General features: G+C 40.0%; 2 protein-coding genes across 3 annotated transcripts; both read left to right on the forward strand.

The window, feature by feature from the left end:
- The first annotated feature begins 3,081 nt into the window (after positions 1 to 3,081).
- On the forward strand, positions 3,082 to 10,573 carry tlr3 (toll-like receptor 3). 2 transcript variants are annotated; one of them, XM_046418417.1, is made up of 5 exons: positions 3,082 to 3,393; positions 6,441 to 6,908; positions 7,503 to 7,697; positions 7,835 to 9,690; positions 9,870 to 10,573. In XM_046418417.1, exons 2-5 carry the CDS (start codon positions 6,453 to 6,455, stop codon positions 10,099 to 10,101), a joined length of 2,739 nt encoding a protein of 912 aa, XP_046274373.1. In that variant the 5' UTR covers positions 3,082 to 3,393; positions 6,441 to 6,452; the 3' UTR covers positions 10,102 to 10,573. The 2 variants fall into 2 exon arrangements, with proteins under 2 accessions (XP_046274373.1, XP_046274372.1); XM_046418416.1 differs by lacking the exon at positions 3,082 to 3,393 and adding an exon at positions 4,169 to 4,955.
- A 1,837-nt stretch (positions 10,574 to 12,410) lies between these two features.
- On the forward strand, positions 12,411 to 19,127 carry LOC124075046 (cytochrome P450 4V2). The gene is made up of 11 exons (XM_046418419.1): positions 12,411 to 12,839; positions 13,022 to 13,134; positions 13,500 to 13,585; positions 14,798 to 14,988; positions 15,131 to 15,200; positions 15,308 to 15,434; positions 15,541 to 15,714; positions 16,365 to 16,467; positions 17,080 to 17,214; positions 18,248 to 18,427; positions 18,558 to 19,127. The coding sequence occupies exons 1-11, from the start codon at positions 12,647 to 12,649 to the stop codon at positions 18,734 to 18,736; spliced, it is 1,551 nt and encodes a 516-aa protein (XP_046274375.1). The 5' UTR covers positions 12,411 to 12,646; the 3' UTR covers positions 18,737 to 19,127.
- Positions 19,128 to 20,889: the final 1,762 nt, after the last annotated feature.

A 20,889-nucleotide genomic window follows, 5' to 3' on the forward strand; every position in this document is an offset into this window, starting at 1 on the left:
AGAATGTGACTTTAATCAAATACGCACATCATTGCTACAAAACCAATTGGCCCTCCTTTCGTGCGAGGTGTAATAACCAGTGTGCTGTCGAACCGCCTGTGTGTCTACTGGTTAACACCAGTAGAAGAGCCTGGCGTCTGACCTCCAAACATCATTGGTCAGCACACTGGGGAGGGGGCGACATACATACAGTACTGCAGTGTCTTCTTTTCTGCAGAGGGCAGCGAGAACATGCTACACTGCTGCAGCACTCCTTGCATGTACATTTCCCCTTTCCCGCCTCCACATCTCTCAGTGCACAGTCTCACTTAACCTATTTTTCATGTTTCGTCTTCATCAGCTTCATGTGAAGATGAAATGGGGGACTTACCCACACCCACACCCCCACCCATGTATCAGGGCAAAGTTAAGCTATAACAAAAACCACTGCTCCCCTGCCTTTCAGGAATACTTGCTCTGGTTTCCTCTCACTTGAGCAGCACACAAGCAGTAGATGCACCCTGCATCAGACCGTGACAGTGCACTGCTGTGAGGCTACCACTAACTCCCTTGGCCAACCCATGATATTTATTGGATTACTTCACAGATAAGTGCAGCATTAATTCACAGCTTTCTGGTGAATATGAGTGTGTAGTGAGGATTCGAATGTAATGATAATGCAGTCACTGTGTAAGTTAATGAGCAGGATTACATAATTATGTTAACATCCAGTGTGTGTGGCGGTGAAGAGCCGGAAGGGCAAACTCACCTTTTGTTTCGAGACATTCCAACACTCCAGGGATTCAATCTGCAAATGAGGGAGAGGAGATTTACCCGAGTCGGTAAGATGAAGAATGTGGCACACACACTCCCATTGATGGAGCTTGCTTCCCCCACCCCACGCCTGCCCGCCCTCGACACAGTTATCCCTTTTGCATGAGTGGTGCAATCAACCACACATACGCATGACATGCACTCACCACTCGCGGGCTAAATAAAACATGTCCACAGTACAGAAGGTGTGTTTCTCCTTACTTTTAATCTCTCATTCCAGCGCCAAGTTTTTTTTCTCTTGAGAGAATCTGATGCACAACTAATTCCTGTCAGCTTTCAAGTCTCTGTTTGCCTTCTTCCCCCTCCTGAACTGTTGACATTGCACTTCATGCATCATTTGCGTCTCTTTCCGTGCACCTTCTGCTCTCTGTTTGTCTCATAGTAGTGTTCCCTGCAGAAAACCCCTGAATCTTTCTTCTTTCAAATTAATGAATTTGACCACCACCACCACAAGGCAGCCCACAATAAGAGCTGCCACTTTTTACAGGTCTTCAGCAATCCGGCCATTGGCACAAAGCCCTGTAAGCTGTCTCGGCTTAGCACTGGGCTAAACCAATCAGGTGGCCTGAGGTCTATCCCAGGAAAGACCAGCTCTATTAATCTGAGGGAAGGATAAAGAGAAAAAGAGAGGTGATAGAAAGGTGAATGTATGTCTGTGTCTGCATGGCTATGCATGGAGGATGAGGAGGGAGTTCACTGAAGATTTTTCCCCCCTCTCTGCAGCGTCCTTATTTGCATATTGTAGAATCACCAACATGAAAGGTCACAGGGTCAGAGTCCTCCCTCCATCAATGTCCATACCATTAATCTATTAGCAAAGATACTGTGCAAGGAAGCATGGAAAACAGGGAGGAAGGCTGACATGCTATGCTGAGAGGGGAGTTAAGGTATTAAAGGCAGGTTCGTCAAATAGTTGATCAAGATATTTAAATAAAAACTGAAAGCTTCACAGTGGCACTGCATGGACAGTATTGAGAGATCAATATTTCAGTGGTGGACCGACAGACGGCTGCAGAGGTTCAACTTTTCACAAATGCTTGGACAGAATTGTCCCATGTTAAACATCTGACACAGTGGAGGTATTCATGTCAGTAGCACTTTGACACAGTACAGCTTTCACCGGTGCCAGAGTTGGTTTGGATTAATGGCATACTTGGTAATGATGGATCCTGTGCTTTGTTGCATGACATTCAAGGTCAAGCGAATTAAGACACTGTGGTCAAAAGTGGTTGTTGGTATGGTGTGATTAGTGAACTGACATTGGGATTCGTAGTATTTCCATTTGAAGTGAAATTGACTAAACCTGAAAAGACTTGCAATGGTTTGAAAATCATCAATTCTCTCATAATCCATCAATTCCGTTATTATAATAACTATAAGATCACTTTCCCTATTATGTTTTTGCTTTTAGAAATGTAGTATTTGTTGGTCTGCCGTGGTTCTAATTTATGACTTATTTAGCATCATCGGCAGATCATTTCTGCTTTTACATTAATGCTGATCTTTCAAAATCGGTTTTGCCATGAGGTTATATTCAGATTTATTGTCTCAGTAATGCACTTACTCGCTGTGAAGATATATACTATTCACTAAATTAACTCAATTTATTTGCAGTGTATATCGTCAGAGAAATGCATTTAATTAAACATTTTTTTATAAAAGGTACATGTAAATATTAACAGTCCTAGATGACCTAGATCAACTTGCACAAAAACTCAAAATAATTCCCACAGACTGATTTAGGTGCACGTTTGTTGACCCTGAGTGATGTTTTTCGTGGTTTTTCATCAATAGCAACTTTAAACTACCTGGTTTGAGTCACCCAAGGAGGGGACACATGCAACAAATGTCCTCAACATAAACAGAAGATGTTAATGACTACCTAGAGGCCACCAAGACACCTCAGTGTTATGATCTCACATTCATGTCATGTGAATTTCATTCTGTAAAGTTTAAATGACAATCTGGAAGGCAAAAATGCCCTCAAAAATACTAAAAAGCCTTAGTCAACCACAAGACTGTATTTCCATATACTTCAAATGTCAAAGTATGTATACAGTATAAGGATTATATTTTGTATTTTTTTTTGGAATGAAAGTTGTTATATATGAAACACTCTGCAACACTAGGATGTCAGAGTGAGTCACACTGAATCATACAGTGGCGACTCCTGTCGTGGGATGCAGGGTGGCTCAAAAAAGGTACTTTATTGCCCTCTAGTGGTCATTTCAAAGTAACCCACTCATGTTCAGCTCCACGGTTTAGCTCACTGGAGTTTCACTTCTCTGGTAGTCTGAATGAGAGTTGTGTAATAACATTTTGAAGAACTAACCATTATCATATAACTAAACAGATTTCTGCTTTCTCAACTTAGAGGATGGCCCAAAGGTGTAAGTGAATGGATAACACCCTGGCCTAACTCAGATACTTTCATGGTGCCTTTTAACAAAGGCACATAAAGGACTGTTGATACTGTCAACTCCCCTGTGGGGATGAGCGCTGACATTTTCTTTTGTTGGATTCTCTTACTTCATTATCTTGACTGTTGCAGAGTCTGTTTGGGGGAACTGCTTGCCACAGGTGAGTGAATCTCCTATTTCCATCTGCTAAGGAAAAATGTTAAAAGCTGGATTGCAGGTTTAGGGGAACAGTTGCTCTTAAAACAGAAACATGTTTTTTTTTGTTTGCTTGTTTGTTTTTTTTGGTCACACTTTATTTAGATGATTCAGCTTCTTGCGTAACTATAATATGCGAGTGGATTATATGATCGCGTCACCTGATAGTTGAACTTTAGACTACACAAATAAAGGGAAAACATAGAGGTACCTCGCCTGACTTCTGATCCTGAATGAAGCAGTTGTTGAACGTTTCCTTCTACAGATATTTGATGCAACTGCAGTCGTATAATTTACAGGCGAACTCATTTATGCTATTTGAATTCAGTTCAAAATAATAAGTCACAAATCTTTAAAAGATAACATTCTATTAAGTGGATGAAATCACCTGGCATTTCAGGTTATTTCAGAGTGGGCCTTCCTGTATTCCATCATGCACTAAAGACACGTTCAGTCTTGTCAGTTACAGTAGAGAACAAATAGTCAGAGGCCAATACATGGTCCATAAGGCAAGACAAACAACAAAACTTATCAGAGGTTTTATAGATATTCATTAAAACGATATATACTCACAAATTACACATTTCATTTTTACAGTTTATAATACACACAGTTTTTAACATATTATCATTATATACACATACATATTATATACATAGATAAATTATAAACTCATGCATATACTGCAATTCTTTGTGTTATTCACAATCAACAGAAACTATCTATCTAGACATTTGTAGGAGGCTGGTAATTGTTGCTTTATTGCACCTATTTTTTCACCTACTTGTATATACAGTTAGGTCCATATATATTGAGACAAGCTTTTTGGCATTTGGCCTCTGTACACCATCACAGTGGGTTTGAAATGAAACACTTTCAGCTATAATTCAAGGAGTTTGACAAAACGTGGCATTAACCATTTGGGAATTACAGCCATTTTAATACACCCACCCCCATTTTTGGTGGCTCATAAATGATTGGACCATTTAATTTATAATTATAAATATAATGATTGCTTTTAATAGCCTACTTGGATGAAAATCCGAGTATTTAAGCATTAAAATTTGTCTTGCACGTCTATTCTTATTATTAGGGCATTTATTCCACACACGTCGCTGACGTTTAAAGCGACTGTTAACGAATGAATACATTTCTCACTCTGTCGTGTCAAGTTATCAAAACATATTATCAAAACAAAAGTTCACATCTAGTGGGAGTTTAGAAACATCCGAGCCAACTGCAGTCGACTTGCTCTTTTCTTGACACTCGCAGACATTACGGTAGCCCACATATTCAGCTCCCATGATAGGCTGCTTCCAGGTAACTCAACGCTCCCAAATGCACGTCCGACCCTCTTGGCCAAATAAGCCATGTCATATTCTTGTCCCTTTTACACCACGCCTCACCAGATCCTTACCGATTTCTGCAGCCATATTTGTATTTCAACGCGCACGGTGGACGTTTAGCCTAACAGTTTGGAGTGCGTAAACACACTCCGATTCCAGATTCACGTCTGTTTTGTAGAATGTGAGTATGAATTTTGTTCAAACATCACAGTACTTCTGCTTATTCTCCTGCAAACCAAAAACATTTCCATATCCAATGACGAAGTGAAGAGAAGTGAAACCGGAGCTGCAAGTTTCTCATTTCCTTATTTCGTCGCCTTGTTACTGCTGTGCCGCTTTCACAAGCTCCCGCTGAGTCTGTTCTCTGCGTTCCTCTGGAGAAACTGAAAACACTGTTTGGCTGGAAGCAAATCCCTTCTGCATGAATATGATGCAACGCGTAACATGCAGTGGCAAAATCTGGTAAAAACTTCACAGTACGTGTAGTACAATCTGAGTATGTTCATCTTACCATACTTAGAGTAGTAATAACATATGCCTTTGGAGCATTCACTTCCAGAGTATGTGTTAAAACATCAGAAGTAGAACAGCTTTTTTTTTTTCCTCCATACTGGATATCATACTGTCATGATGCCTGTAAAACTCTGACTTTGTGTGAAGCGAAAGATGTCACCAGCGATAAATCCACACTGTATTAGCACTCTGTAGCATCCCCCGGCTGAATGATGGTCAAAGGCCTTGACTGATGGTTCATAGTGTTTTATTTTAGTGAACCTTATCTCTCATCTCTCTTGAGACCAGAAAACTTAAATCTTTGATAATTCATACAAACTGAAATCATGTATTCTTAAGCTATCGCAATAAAAATCACGTTTTTATAACCCAAATTCAATCAGTGACAATCTCTGATAGAGAGCTCTGTGCCATTGTTTTTAACTTACAATTACATCAACTTAAACATCGGTCTTTTAACATGTTATTTTTATATCAGATAAGCAGAAACACATACCATCAAAGACAACATAAGGCACACAAGTACGTTTTTAGATTAATAAACACGCTAGCCAAACGCGTTGTAATAATAATACCTTCAAACTATAAAAGACACCACAATTTGAACCCGGTATCAAACCTTACATTAAATTAAACAATCACGAACCTTGTGCAATATCAGCCAGGAGCTTATTAATCATATGATAATACAATAATTAATCACTCTCTTCTCACTCCATTTCACTCAGTTCCCCTCAGCTGTACAAAGTTTATTTGAGCTAACTGTTTTTAGATTTACAGAATACAAATCAACTGTTTTGATTTGACGCTCTCATCGACCTCCTTCACCGCAGTGGTTCTTCAGAAGAAGAAGCTCTGATAAACCCACCCTGCGATACCTGGCCAGCAACAAATGGAAGATGCAAAGCTTGCAACTAGTGGAGTGTTTGGGAGTTAAAGAGCCACATATTGTTCTCAGGGCTAAGCTAAAAGCAGAGTGAACATTGGACTAAAATGTTGCCTTAAACACGACTGCAAATATTTCCTAATGCTGCTGTGTCCAGTATTTATCAGATCAGCTTTATAAGACGTTGATCTAAGTTTACAAAAAGTCAAAATTAGTAATGTTTTAATGTTTTGTGCAGATTTTATCCACGTATCTCTCTTTTTAAAGGTTTTTGAAACAATGTGTGCCTGTTGTTCCCTTCTGCTGCCGGTGGTGATCATCGTATGTTACTCTGTAAGTGGTCCATATAATTTTGTGGCCTGCCAGAAGAAGACCTCCTGCCATGTACAAGACGGCAGAGCTGACTGCAGCCACCTCAGCCTCAGTGCGGTCCCTCAAAACCTTCCCAGAAACCTCACCAGCCTGGACATGTCTCACAACATATTGCACGGGGTTCCCCCTGAGTCGCTAACTCCATACTCAGGTCTCCACAAACTGGATGTTAGTTACAACAGTATCACCAAGCTGGACGGGAGGTTGTGCCAGACATTGCCGCTGCTGCAGACACTGAACATGCAACACAATGAAGTGCTTTTTCTGAAGAAGGAAGATTTGAGCCTTTGTACCAATCTAACACAGTTGATTTTGTCTAGTAATAGACTAAGGCTACAAGGAGACTCCTTCTCTGCACTTCAGGTACAAATGTCCGTTACACTGATGTTGTTTGATCTTTGATAGCTGGAGAAAAACTGATTGAAAGCTTCATGAGTTAGCGTGCAACAATGGTAGTGTTGAGTGGAATGAGACCATGAAATGATGTGATGTGAGTAGTAATTTTTAGAAACAAGAAAGATCCTCTTAGATTTGCTAAACTAACATTCTGCTGAATCCAGGCATTTATTTAGTCTGCAGACATAAGAGTAGTATTAATCAGCAAATCCCAACAAAAAAAATGTACTGATTATGATATGACTGAATTACTTTATTGGAAAGCTAAGCTACAGTTAAACTAAGGGCCTTGAGTTTTCTATTAGCTGAATATCGGGACGTTGCAGCTCAGCATGTAAGCTACTCATTTCTCAGCTCTCTCATCGGGGGACATGGAAGAAGGTGTCGTAATGATCTGTGAGATATACTCTCTTTTTAAATTTTGAGGTCATGTTTGAAATATGCTATAGGATCGCTATAGGAACCTGATCACATCAGTTTTGGGCTTTAAATCATTTGATATGTCTCTTATGCACTGTGTTAAATTGTACTTTGTTTTGATTCTCCTTTCATCTTTGACAGAAACTGAAATTTCTTGATGTTTCCATGAACAAACTGCAATCAGCCAAGCTCAGCTCTCAGCCTCAGCTGCCCAACCTGGTGAACCTCAGCCTGGGATTCAATGCCTTCACCACTCTGAAGAAAGATGACTTTTCTTTCCTTAACCATTCATTCTTTCTACAAGTCCTCAACCTGTCATCTGTGTCTCTAAAAACAGTAAGAAACCTACCTAGAAATGGGAATTGAAATAGAATCATCAGTAGAAAGTAGTTATTGTAGCACCCTGTTTTCAGTTGTGTGTTTTGGTTCCCCTTTTTTGTATCACTACGAGATCTCTTTGTGTTCTCTTGCAGTTGGAGCCTGGTTGCTTTGAGCCCATTTCACACCTACAAACCTTAATCATGGATGGAAGCAATATGGGCCCTGTGGTTATTGCTAGACTTTGCTCAGAGTTGTCAGGGACAGCCATTGGTGCCCTTTCTCTTCGGAACATGAAGCTGGTCACCCTCGCAAACACAACCTTTGCAGGACTACAGAATACACATCTAACTTTTCTTGATCTCTCCCGCAATGGCATTGTTAAAATAGAGAAAGGCTCATTTCAGTGGCTGTCCAAACTCGAGACTCTAGTTTTGGTGGACAACAACATAAAGCAACTGACCATGGACACATTTCAGGGGCTAAGAAGTTTAAAAAAACTCCAACTGACAAAAGCTCTGGTGAAAAGGTCTTCATCCTCCACCCCAATTATTGATGATTTCTCCTTCCAACCATTAAGTGCCCTGGAGAGTTTGATATTACAGAAAACTGCTATTCGTGAAATCACAGAGCACACATTTACCGGCTTGACAAGTCTGAAAGAACTTGACATGAGCTGGACTACTTACACCTCACTCAAAAACATCACCAACAAGACCCTTGTCTCACTAGCTGGATCACCTCTCAAACACCTAAATCTGACAGGAGCAGCTATAACACAGATTAATCCTGGAAGCTTCTCTGTTCTCAGAAACCTCACCATTCTTCTTCTAGATTCCAACTTTATCAAGCAAACTCTCACTGGCAAAGAGTTTGAAGGTCTGGACCAAATTCAAGAGATTCACATGTCCTTGAACTTCCAGAAAGTCAATCTAAGCTCCACCTCGTTTGTTAACGTGCCCAATCTTAGGGTTCTGACTTTGGGAAAAAGTCTTATATCCACTGCCTTGAACCTGGATCCCTCTCCATTCAGTCCCTTGTCCAACCTCACTGTCCTGGATCTCAGCAACAATAATATTGCTAATATCAGAGAGAATATGTTGGAGGGACTCGTGAACCTGAAGGTGCTGAAACTCCAGCACAATAACTTAGCTCGTTTGTGGAAGAGAGCCAACCTAGGTGGGCCAGTTTTGTTTCTCAAGGGGGCACAGAATTTGACAGCCTTACAGATGGATAGTAATGGACTGGATGAGATCCCAGAACAGGCTCTGAGAGGCCTGAGGAAGCTTCATGAACTAAGCCTGTCCAACAATCTCCTCAATAGTCTGAGGGATTCTATTTTTGATGATCTAAACTCACTTCACGCTTTATATTTACAGAAAAATCTGATCACAACTGTGAGGCCTGAAGTGTTCAAAACTCCACTGAGCAACCTCAGCGTGCTTGTCATGGACAAAAATCCCTTTGATTGCACATGCGAGAGCATCCTGTGGTTTGTGACGTGGTTGAATAACACAAATATGACCAGTGTGCCAGGTCTCAGGGAGGAGTACATGTGCAACACACCCCTGTCTTACTTTAACCGCTCTATCATGGATTTTGACACACTCTCTTGCAAAGATATGACCCCATTTCAGGCTCTTTACATTATGAGCAGCACAGCTGTCATCATGATGATGGTTACTGCACTTCTGGTGCGGTTCCATGGCTGGAGGTTTCAGTTTTATTGGAACATATTGATCAATCGCACATTAGGGTTTAGCGATGCCAGAGTTGAAGAGGGCAGGGAATTTGAGTATGACGCTTACATCATATATGCAGAGGAAGACAGCAGTTGGGTGGAGAGAAGGATGGTCCCCCTGGAGAATGAAAATTGCAAGTTTTGTTTGGAGGATCGAGATGCAGTTCCTGGCATGTCACAGCTTGAATCCATTGTGAATAATATGAGAAACTCTCGAAAAATCTTGTTTGTCGTCACTGAAACGCTTCTCAGAGACCCCTGGTGTAGACGGTAGGTCCAACATTTGCTTTATTCACTATTAGAGATGGTGCATAAACCTAAAGCAAAGTGAAAACCTAAATATGTCATTTATACTTTTGATATGTAGCATATTTTGTATGGATTACACAGGTATTTGTGTTTTGTGATCGAGTTCTCAAAGTTGTCTCTCTGTCGAACTATCTGTTCAGATTCACAGCCCATCAAGCACTTCACCAGGTGATTGAAGCCAGCAGGGACTCTGTGGTTCTGGTCTTCCTGCAGGATGTTCACGACTACAGGTTATCACACTCACTCTTCCTCCGCAGGGGCATGTTGCGTCCCTGCTGTGTCCTGGATTGGCCTGTCCACAAAGAGAGGATACAAGCCTTTCACCAGAAGCTCCTCATAGCACTTGGCATGACTAATCGTTTGCAGGAGTGACTGTTTTCCATTGATGTTAATAGGAAATTCACTTATAATAATTCCTAACATATGTTCATTTATCTCTTATTGCTACCAATTGCCTGTTGTTTTGCTCTCTGTGTAAATATTGTGTTTAAACATACAAACACAGTAAATTACATATGTCATGTTTTACTCACATTGCATCGCAGCGTTCAGCAATAATTCCAATAAAGCAACACAGGTACTCCAACTTGAATATTAAATACTTCATCAGTCAGGGGAAGACATGCATCCATGCTGATGGTAAAACATTTATGAGCAAAAAGTGGCTTTTTTGTGTGTTTTATGTATATTCGATTTGCCTATTCAAGTACTGTAACATTTTTAAAGTTAGGCATGTACTGTATACATAATGTAAAGTACAAACTATGTTGAAAAAGTGTGAACTCAAAACATCTCAGTATTGTTGACGGCAGAACATGGCACTTAAATAAATTATTTATTTGCTTGTCTGTTTCTACATAATAATCTTAGTAATGCAGTGATCAGTGTGGGAATAGTGAGAGCAGAGAATGAATCTCTCGACATCTAGAGGTCATAGTGTGAAACTGCACCATTTGCTGTGTGTCAAATTGTAAAGTACTCCCACTACTGATCTGACAATGTGCATAATATGAAGTAGATTATTGTTGTTATTTAATTTGGCATTGACTGTATGTATATTCTTGAACAATATGAAAGGCTTATAGGCCAGTTTGACAGAAGTTACACAACCCAAAGTTACTAATAAGAAACTTGGACTGAGGCCACAAAATTGCAGCAGAACTCGGCTCAGTGCAGTTCCACTGCAAGGTTCAACCCGCCTCCACCCCTAAACATAACAATAGCCATAAACTAAACACCACGAGGGCAGCTGTGGCTTAGAGGTTGGAGAAGCGGCTTGTAATCAGAGGGTCGGCAGTTTGATTCCCTGGGTGTGGGGGGGATTAGCCCGCTGATGTGCCCTTGAGCAAGGCACTTGATCCCCGATTTGCTCCCTGGGTACCTGACATGGCAGCCCACTGCTCCTGTGTGTTTCACTGCATGTAATTTGCTGGGTGTTGCATGTGTGTTCAACTAAGGATGGGTTAAATGCTGAGGAAAAATTCAGTGTGTGTATGTAAAAATATATATACTGTCAATAAAGCTGAGTCTTGTTTGTTTTTGTTATTCCAAGTCCAGGGAGGAGGAGCTGGACCATCCCTTTGGCTTTTAGTGACAAACTTGTCTTGTTACAACTCCATATATCTGTATGCATTCTACCCACTCCTCAAGGTAACTTAGATTGTGCATCAAAGGACAGATTAAGGTGAGAGCCAAACATCTTTGAAAGGAGACATTTGGAATTTGCAGAATACACATCAGTGCTGCTGTAAAGGTCGTTACAACGTAACAGAACTTTTCCTATTTTATTTATTCACTCAAGTGTTATACTGAAGAAGTTAAACCTCCATGTTGGGAAATTGCTCAAAGTCAAAGAGAATTACGCAGGAGGCGTGATGAAGTGTTTACAATGATGTTGGACTACGTCGTTTTATGAAATACCTACCATGTGAAACTTCTTCCCAGGTTTCTAAAAAGTCCAGATTCAAACTAAATAATAAAAGTAAATAGTACATGACCTCATTTATCCTGATGTTTGGTCTTTGTTGAGACTATCACAGAGACATTGATTCAACAGGTCCATTTTGAGGGTTCACAAACAACACAAGGCCTCAAAAACCAAAATGGTCAGGGTTAAGGGATATTTACTCAGCACTAGTCCTACTTTTAGAATAGTTAGACTTAAAAATCCTTTTATTTAGAGTGAAACACAATTCAGAATTTATAAAAAGTAAATAATTATTCAGTAATTCAAAATTCATAAAAAAACATCAAAATTAAAATTAAAAATGGTCTTACTTAAAAAACCTCACTCTAAATAGGCTCTTTAATAGCCTAAATAGTAGCATGTGACTAAAAGTCAAGGCCAAAATGCCTCCACAAAGACAGATTTAGTGTAAAATGTAGCCAATATCAATATATGATATAAACAACAGAATATAATAATATAAAATAACTAAAACTTGATCGAATTGATTGCAGTGATAATAAAAACATTGAGATAAGGTTGTCATTTATTAACCAGGTTGGTCATGATATGAAAGGAGTAAAACAGGATAAGGAAAGAATAAAGAGGACAAAGGTTTTGGTCAGGGGCAGTCAGCTGTCATAAGGTAAATGATTAACATCGTTATTATATAATAACAACTCAACAAATAAAACTAAGTATGTGTTTATCTGTCTTCTGTGTTATATGTCTTCTATTTCCTTCTAAAACCAATAATAGTAGTAATAGTAGTAAAAAATTCAATATATAGTGGTCCCCTTTAACCCAGTAAGCTGTCAGTGGATTTGCTGCAGAGAACAAGGAGGGAAGGCACAGGAGGCGCGTCACACGGTGATAGTGAAGGCACACGAAGACAGCCTGGGACTGCTGCTTAAACACACAGACACACTGTACAGTACATACACACGTACAGTACATACAAAAATACAAAAGATGGCAGTTTTACCTGGTAGTTATGTGATACCTTTGCTTGGCGTGAGCATCGTCATTGCTGCCTTGACCTATATCACCTACAAGATGCTCAGCGATTACCTGCACAAGTGGTTTGAGATGAAGCCTATTCCAGAGGTAGAGGGAACGTATCTCTTCGTTGGAGCTGCGCTACAGTTCAAAACCAATGCAGGAGGTAAGAAAGCAATCAACATGCTGCTACCCATGCTGATTTATGCAAAGACTGCAAAGGCGTAGACCACTGGACACAGTGGAATATGGTACAAAAGTTTAATTTGACCCACAAAGCTGATGACCTGTTTTACTTAATGCTCCTTTACTGGATACACTATCTCTGTATTTCTGTCTTTGCTGCAGATTTCTTTCGGCAAATTGAGGATTTTTCCAATGAGTATCGTGACGCACCGCTGTTTAAACTCTGGGTTGGAACACTCCCATTTGTGGTCCTGTTTCATGCTGAAACTGTTGAGGTATAGTGACTGTCCCCTCCCCATTTATGACGCCATGCATGGAGACACTGGGTTGAATTTCTCGGTGTCCACATACCTTACATTGTAAATATGACCTAAATAACAGATTTAAAGTAAAAAGTTTAATTTTTTTCATACTGAAGCAATTACGGTGTTTCATTAAAGTGTTTTTACAGATGTAACTATGACACCGAAATAACAGAGCACATTCAAACATCCTGAGTTTAGCTTAACGTTGTCATTCTCTCTGTGCCAACACGGTCTGTTCAGGATGTCTTCCAGTTTTAAACATACTGCTGATGGCAGACAGCATAAACTGATTTTCTGCTTTATCAGTTGCTCTTTCTAAATTGTTTTTTCTTTAGACGATTCTGACCAACCCTGTTCATATGGAAAAAGGCTATTCATACAACTTCCTCCACCCTTGGCTTGGGACTGGCCTTCTGACCAGGTGCGAATGTACCTATGGCTCCTCTCCACATCGTATTAAAAGCCTGTCAGTGATAATTAGTAAAGATAAAAAAAAAAAAAACACAAAAAAAACAAAACACAAAACGAAACACAAAGAAAACTAAGAAACAAACCCCACCATGGTTCAAAAGCTAAAAGTCAGGCAACAATGTGTTTGAAAAAATGAAACCAAACATTATTATGAAACAAATTAATAAAAATAACAATGGTATTTGAAATAATGAAATAATAATGATATTTATTTCAGTTGGAATTAGGACATATAACATCAAAAATGGATACAAATGGGTGTAGTGACTCTGCCTGTAGTGAATCAAAAAAACAAAAAACAAAAAAAACAAAAAAAAAGAAAAAAGAAAAAACAAGACTGGAAGAGTAGCATGCACCAAAATGGAAAAAAGAACCACATGGCAAGTTCAAGTTCGGAGTTGTGCCCTGCTGACCGAAGGCTTCACCCTATTTCTATACTTTCTGATATGCCTCTGGTCCTTTGTTTGGAGCTTCAAACAAACATTCCTCTACAGATGAAAAAACAGTTGGGGTACAATAGTACCCACTTCAGGAATTTACAACTGGGTGTAATCTCCTGTGACAATGGAGTAAGTAGATAGCCCAGAGGGTTTCATGGTAATCTCTTCGGCAAACCTAATTATTGTTGAATTCAGGTGTGGGATGGGGCTGTTTTTCAGGGGTTGGGCTCGGCCCCTGACTTCCGGTGAAGGAAAATCTTAATGCTACAATGCTATGCTTCCAACTTTTCGGCAACAGTTTGTTGAAGGCCCTTTTCTATTCCATCATGACTGTGCCCCAATGGACAAAGTAAAGTCCATAAAGACATGGTTGGATGAGTTTGGTGTGGAAGAACTTGACTGGCACACACAGAGTCCTGACCTCAACCCCATCCAACACCTTTGGGATGAACTGGAACAGAGATTGTGAGCCAAATCTTTTGGTCCAAGTGCCCGACCTCAGCAAATGTCTGTGTATTTAGAATGTGATCTCTGTCCTTGTTGGTGTCATGACCAAGTGTCCCAATATTTTTACCTATATAGTGTACCTTATTATGCACCAAAATGTTATCCAAAAATTTAGGATTAATGATAACTAAATTTAGTAATATAAAAGTTACATGGTTCTTGTGTTCTCTCTTGTCCATAAACCCTTTTTGGTGTCTTATTGTTGTATGGTTCAGCACAGGGCTTAAGTGGCGTCAGCGGAGAAAGATGTTGACTCCCACTTTCCATTTCTCCATCCTGACGGACTTCCTGGAAGTTATGAACGAACAGGCCGAGATCCTGGTGGGGAAGCTGGAGAAGAAGGCAGGAAAGGGTCCATTCAACTGCTTCAGTGACATGACCTTGTGTGCCCTGGACATTATCTGTGGTGAGAATATGTACACTGAATTTGCAAGTGTGCATGTAAGGACGAGACTTTTACTTCTGTTTACTTATCTTTCTGCAATAAGAAAGGTACATAGAGCCTTTTGTTAGAAAGTGAAATTACATTTTAAACAATGTTCTTTCAGAAACTGCAATGGGAAAGAAAATTTATGCTCAGAGTAATTCTGATTCTGAGTATGTTAAGAGCGTGTACAAGTGAGTTATTTTAATTTCCCTCTCTATCACATAATTACAGACAATAATAAAGGAATATCTGATCGATAGTTTCATTTTTTGTCTGTTTCGTAATGTTTTCTCTTCAGAATGAGTGACATTATCAGCAGCAGACAGAGGAAACCTTGGTTTTGGCCTGACTTTGTGTACTACTGGTTTGGTGAGGGCCGAGAACAGGACAAGACACTCAAAATCCTACATTCCTTTACGTACAAGGTGAGTTGTTCAGTCAGTGGTTAGAGAATCCGTGTTTAATACATTAAAAACACACAGTGGTGACCACTTAGGATGACATTTAACCCCAACCTTCGTATTGTCTCAGGTGATACAGGAAAGAGCAGAGAACATTTCCTGTAGTGAATCGGACAGCGACTCTGACCGGGGGACAAAGAAAAGACGAGCGTTTCTGGACATGCTGTTGAAGACCACAGATATGGATGGAAACAAGATGACCCACCAGGACATTCAGGAGGAAGTGGACACCTTTATGTTCAGGGTCAGTGGTTACAAACCTGCTGTATGATATTACAATAAACACTCAAAGCTGCCTTATTCAATATTTTGTGATTGATAATGGATCAACTGACAGCTGGTAATGAGAAAGGGGCTGCTCATGGTGACGTACCCATTTCTGCAGTTTATGGCAGCTATACAGAGCTTTTTATTCATTCTCATCATATCATCAACCTTGTTTTCAACTGTTCTTAACCTAAAATTACTGCTAAATTTAGGCTAGCTGTCAACCACCAAATGGCAGACAGACAAAGTCGGCAATTAGCTTGTACTCATATTGGAGCATTTCGCAGCTAAATAACCAGATATGTCCCTCAAGAGTTGGTGGAGAACAACACAGAGCAAACATAGTAAATATTAGTCATATGTTTGTTGGGTGCACAAACCCAACACTAAGTCAATGCTAATTTTGCTCCATGTCTGCTGGATATGTCCTGTAAATAGGCGGCTATTTGCTAAAACATCAACCGTGACTTCATGTTTCATTGTTGAGGTTTTCCAAAGTCCTCAAGGTGGCCAAAGAAAGAGAGAGAGAGTGGGAGAGAGAGAGAGAGAGAAAAAAAATAGTTAATGTCGCTTTAAAGCCTTAAATAATGTGTTGTTTTTCTGTATATAACTGCCTTTATTATGCAGGGACATGACACTACAGCAGCTGCTATGAACTGGGTCCTGCATTTGCTGGGCTCCCATCCTGAGGCACACAGCAAAGTTCAACAAGAGCTTCAGGAGGTGTTTGGTAACAGTAACATGCCCTCACCTCTGTCACTGCACACCTTCTCACTTTCATGACATCATTTATTTCCCTGCCCGAAGGCCTTTTGACTCATCTTTGCTCAGGCTCATTTGTTCTTTTCAAGTCAAGGGGAGCTTATACAAGGATAACAGCTGTGAAAATCCTTGCCAAAATACATAGAGAATAATTGAATTATTTTCACTGCTATGTGGATTTACCATAGCATTTGTTTCCCTGACGTAAGCCAGGTGGCCTTGAAGTAATAACAGAACGGTTTGCACCAGTTTGAGAACATAAATATGTCCTCAAGCATAGAAGCATTAAATTGTTGTTGTTTGCTAGTAATTGTTGATTTATTGTCTGTAGGAAAAAAAATATTTAGCCACAAGTGTCTGAACTACTATTGGGGTAAAAACTCTTGAACTTATGTGTCAATGAATAAACACAACCGATAGGGTGTGTCATTGAAAAACAATTGCAAAAGCACTGATAAATCCTTATCAACCGCAGAAGAAAGGAAAAGTAGCTAATACGTCATGGATAGAAGAGAACTGTGCAACAGCGGGAAACACTGAATACAAATAACAGAATTGTTTTTTTGTTTAACACGCAAAGGTACATCTGACCGGCCCATTAACACAGAGGACCTGAAGAAGCTCAAATACCTTGAGTGTGTGATCAAAGAGGCCCTGCGGCTGTTTCCCTCGGTGCCTATGTTTGCCCGCACCCTCGGTGAAGACTGCTATATCAGTGAGTTAAAGATGAATGATGACACTTGAATGAAACATTCATTTGTTGAGTGCGAATCCCCCAAGGAAGTGACTTACTTTTTTTTCATAGGAAACCAGGGGAAGTCAGGGTTCTTCTATTATTTTCAGTTGAAAAATAGTTTGCTTTTTCACATATTATTTATTGTGGAGTGTTGTTGTAGCCACCTCTCTCTAGCCACCAACCTCCAGTTTCCACAGAGTTTCCACCAATATTAAAGCAGGGAATGTGATAAATGGTCAGTTTGTGTGGTAAAAGAGTGAGTCTGATAATGGAAAGCCATTCTAGTTGGGACAGATATAGATATGCATTGATCAGCCACAACATTTAAACCACTGACAGGTGAAGTAAATAGCATTAATCATCTGTTTACAATGCAATGTCCTACGGGAAAATCTTGGGTTCTGGAAATCATGTGGATGTTCTTTGACACACACCACCCATCTGAACATCACAGACCAAGTAAAAAAAGCAAACAAACAAAAAAAATCTCCTTAATGCTAAGATTGACTGAAAAACTTTATATATTTACCCTGCAAATGCACATGTGTAAATTTCGTGGGAATAATAAAGTATTATCTTATGTCATATCAACAAGTGTGAATCTTTACTGGTGGTCATAGGTATCATATTAATCATTTGACTTAACTAGGGTCTTGTTGTTGTAGTTCTGCCTGTCATACAGAGCAGTAATAATAACAGTGTACTCACTGAGTTAACAACTAAGTTCTGGGAATGTGGTGACATGAGTGAGAAGAAGTTCAACAGGGCACAGCTGTTCGATCTCATGGCTCATATTTCTTGCCAATTGGACTTTGTTCTAGTGATGTCACCTTCTTCCTAGACTTCAGCAAACAGTGAAGACAATGTTCTCTGGTCAAAAATGAGATCCACATTGTAATACACCACATTTATCTTTGAATTCAGCCTTACTTTTGTGCTTGAACAGCCCTCATCTGTCTGTCATGATGATGTTTGTTTGAAGATGAAGTTGCGAGTTCTTTTGTTCTTGTAGATGGTTTTAAAGTGCCCAAAGGTGCTAATGCCATCGTCCTCACCTACACTCTCCACCGTGACCCACGATACTTCCCTGAGCCCGAGGAGTTCAGGCCTGAGCGCTTTCTGCCAGAAAATTCAGTGGGAAGGCCTCCATACGCGTACGTTCCCTTCTCTGCTGGACTCCGCAACTGTATCGGTAAGAACAGGACAGGTTACGTTTGTTGTCCCTGTGCATACTTCACCAAATTTCCTCATAGAGGCTCTTAGATCTGTGTTATCAGACTCAGTTTGTGTGTGTGTGTGTGTTCCACTGTAATGCTCCTCAGGTCAGCGTTTTGCACTGATGGAAGAAAAGGTGGTCTTGGCTTACGTTCTGCGTAACTTCAACGTTGAAGCTTGTCAGAAACGGGAGGAGCTGCGGCCCGTGGGAGAGCTCATCCTGCGACCAGAGAAGGGCATCTGGATCAAACTGGAAAAGAGGAAACCACAGGCTTCATCAAACTAGCACCTGCTCCGGCTGACAGGAGCTATTGGTCCATTGGTCCAAAACATGGTCCATTCAGCGACCTTACATTCTGCCCAGCTCTAATGAACTCTGTCATGTTTTCTAAATACCCTTTAAGAGGTCAGGGAGAGTAGTGACCTTGTTGTTTAGATTGTGGAATTTTCTCATCATTATAGACATTATAATTACAAAAGTAATCCTTGTAAAAATAAGTTTTCATCTTTTTTTGACATTGTTAGTTTTAGTCGAAAAGCTACTTGATGCTATTCTGGCTCTGTGTATCAACAATCCTCTACTAATTTTGATCCTCGAGAATGTTTTAATACCAAATAACTGTTCAAATGTGTTACATGGTTCTTAATTTGTGTATTAAAATTATATTAACAGCTAAGATATTTATGCTATTTGGGGATGAAATGGAAAGAATAGAACAGAATTTAGGGGTATACCCATAGTAGGGGTATTAGTTTTAGAAAATTCATTCATTTCATTTTGAAATCACATTATTGATTAACTGGCCAAAACTGGGATTAATGGCGCTACTGTACTGGCATCAGTCACTGCCATCCATTTTCTCACATGCTTCATATGCTTTTAAAAAACATATATCGCACATAGAACCACTCAGTCACAAAATCCGAGAGGACACATTTGTACAATGCATAAGATAAGGGTAAGTACAAGCCTTAATGCACATTTTGTGGTATCAGCAGATAATAAAATGCCTCAATCGTCAGGCTCAGGGGTGCAGAACAAGGACTCATGACAAAACACCACAACAAAGATAAGCCTTTCATTTGTGCAGCATGTCCTCTGAATGTTAATGTTCAAACCCAGAGCTGCAGTTTTGCCCTTGTATGACTCCATGCTACTTCTCCCCTAAGTCTGTGTATGACATAGAGCATTGAGCAGGTCATCTAGTTTGCTGTCATTTAAAGTCGTACTATATTACTTTCCTCTCCACTACGGATGAGGCTAAGGGTTAGCCCTCCGCACACACACACACACACACACACACACATACACACACAGCTGAGCAGATAACAGTGCTTGAGTTGACAACTCGTTTCATTGCGTGTTGTTGCTTCTTTGTGTAGTCATGTATATAACCTAAGTTACGTAACTTTGGTTTTAATCTACTTAATCTACTTGATATTCTACTTGATCATACTTGTTTTAATCTATTTGGTTTTGCTGCCTAAACCTAACCAGAACTTTAGCCGTGTCAAGCGTTAATTCCGTGACAACAAACGTACGGTGAAGTTCCAGTACGGCAATTGTCTTTACGGTATTTCAATTTGGAAACGGTTATGTTTGTGGTCTTGGGAGTCATTGACCTATTCAGTCGTGTAGGTATGAGGACGGGATGTCTGAAAACCCTTGTGGTAGAACACCTGAGCTCTCATCAACCTTCAACCAGTCTTATGATTATTATGAGCAAAACTCTTTACTGCCTGAATCTCATTGAGGTCAGAAGGATCCATTGTAACTAAGTGGTAATCACAGTATGACACAGTTACAAATGACCCCATCCATAATGTCATAAGATGATTTAGCTGGCATGCCTGCAAGGGTCATTGCCTAACACCAAAATGACATGACTGATGATGAATTGCACGCTCTTTTTCGATGCTATAAATTGAATTATTGAGCACAATCAATGGCTGTATAGAGCCGGGGCGCCTGAGCTCCAAATGACGCGAGAAGAGTTCATTTATCTGAGGATTTCCAATAAATGGCTCAAATAAAGAAGCTTTTGCTCAGATTCAGTGGAATCAGTAGATGAACTGCATGAGTTTAAGCATCTGTTGAGATGTTTTTAGGAGAAAATATCCACAAACGTATGTAACTTTGTTTCTTGTGTTTCACTTAATAGTGTGTCAGTATTGCTGCCTTCAGTGGCAGAAGTTGTAGAGATACTGTAGATGACTCAGAAACATTTTCGATGGTCAACTGGTTTTGCTGAATTTTTGTAGTGTAAGAGCAACTTTAAATGGAAAAAGCTGAGGATGCACAGGACTGACCCCATTAGCCAGCTGAAGGTCCCTCAGTGCTCCCTTGTTTGGCGGTCTTATTTCACTGTGCTTCGCTGTTATGTAATCATTTTCTATGACATCCCTGTTTGCAACAACTGAAAGCTGTGCACTACTACC

Source organism: Scatophagus argus, chromosome 2 (genome assembly GCF_020382885.2).
Source record: "Scatophagus argus isolate fScaArg1 chromosome 2, fScaArg1.pri, whole genome shotgun sequence".
NCBI lineage: Eukaryota > Metazoa > Chordata > Actinopteri > Scatophagidae > Scatophagus > Scatophagus argus.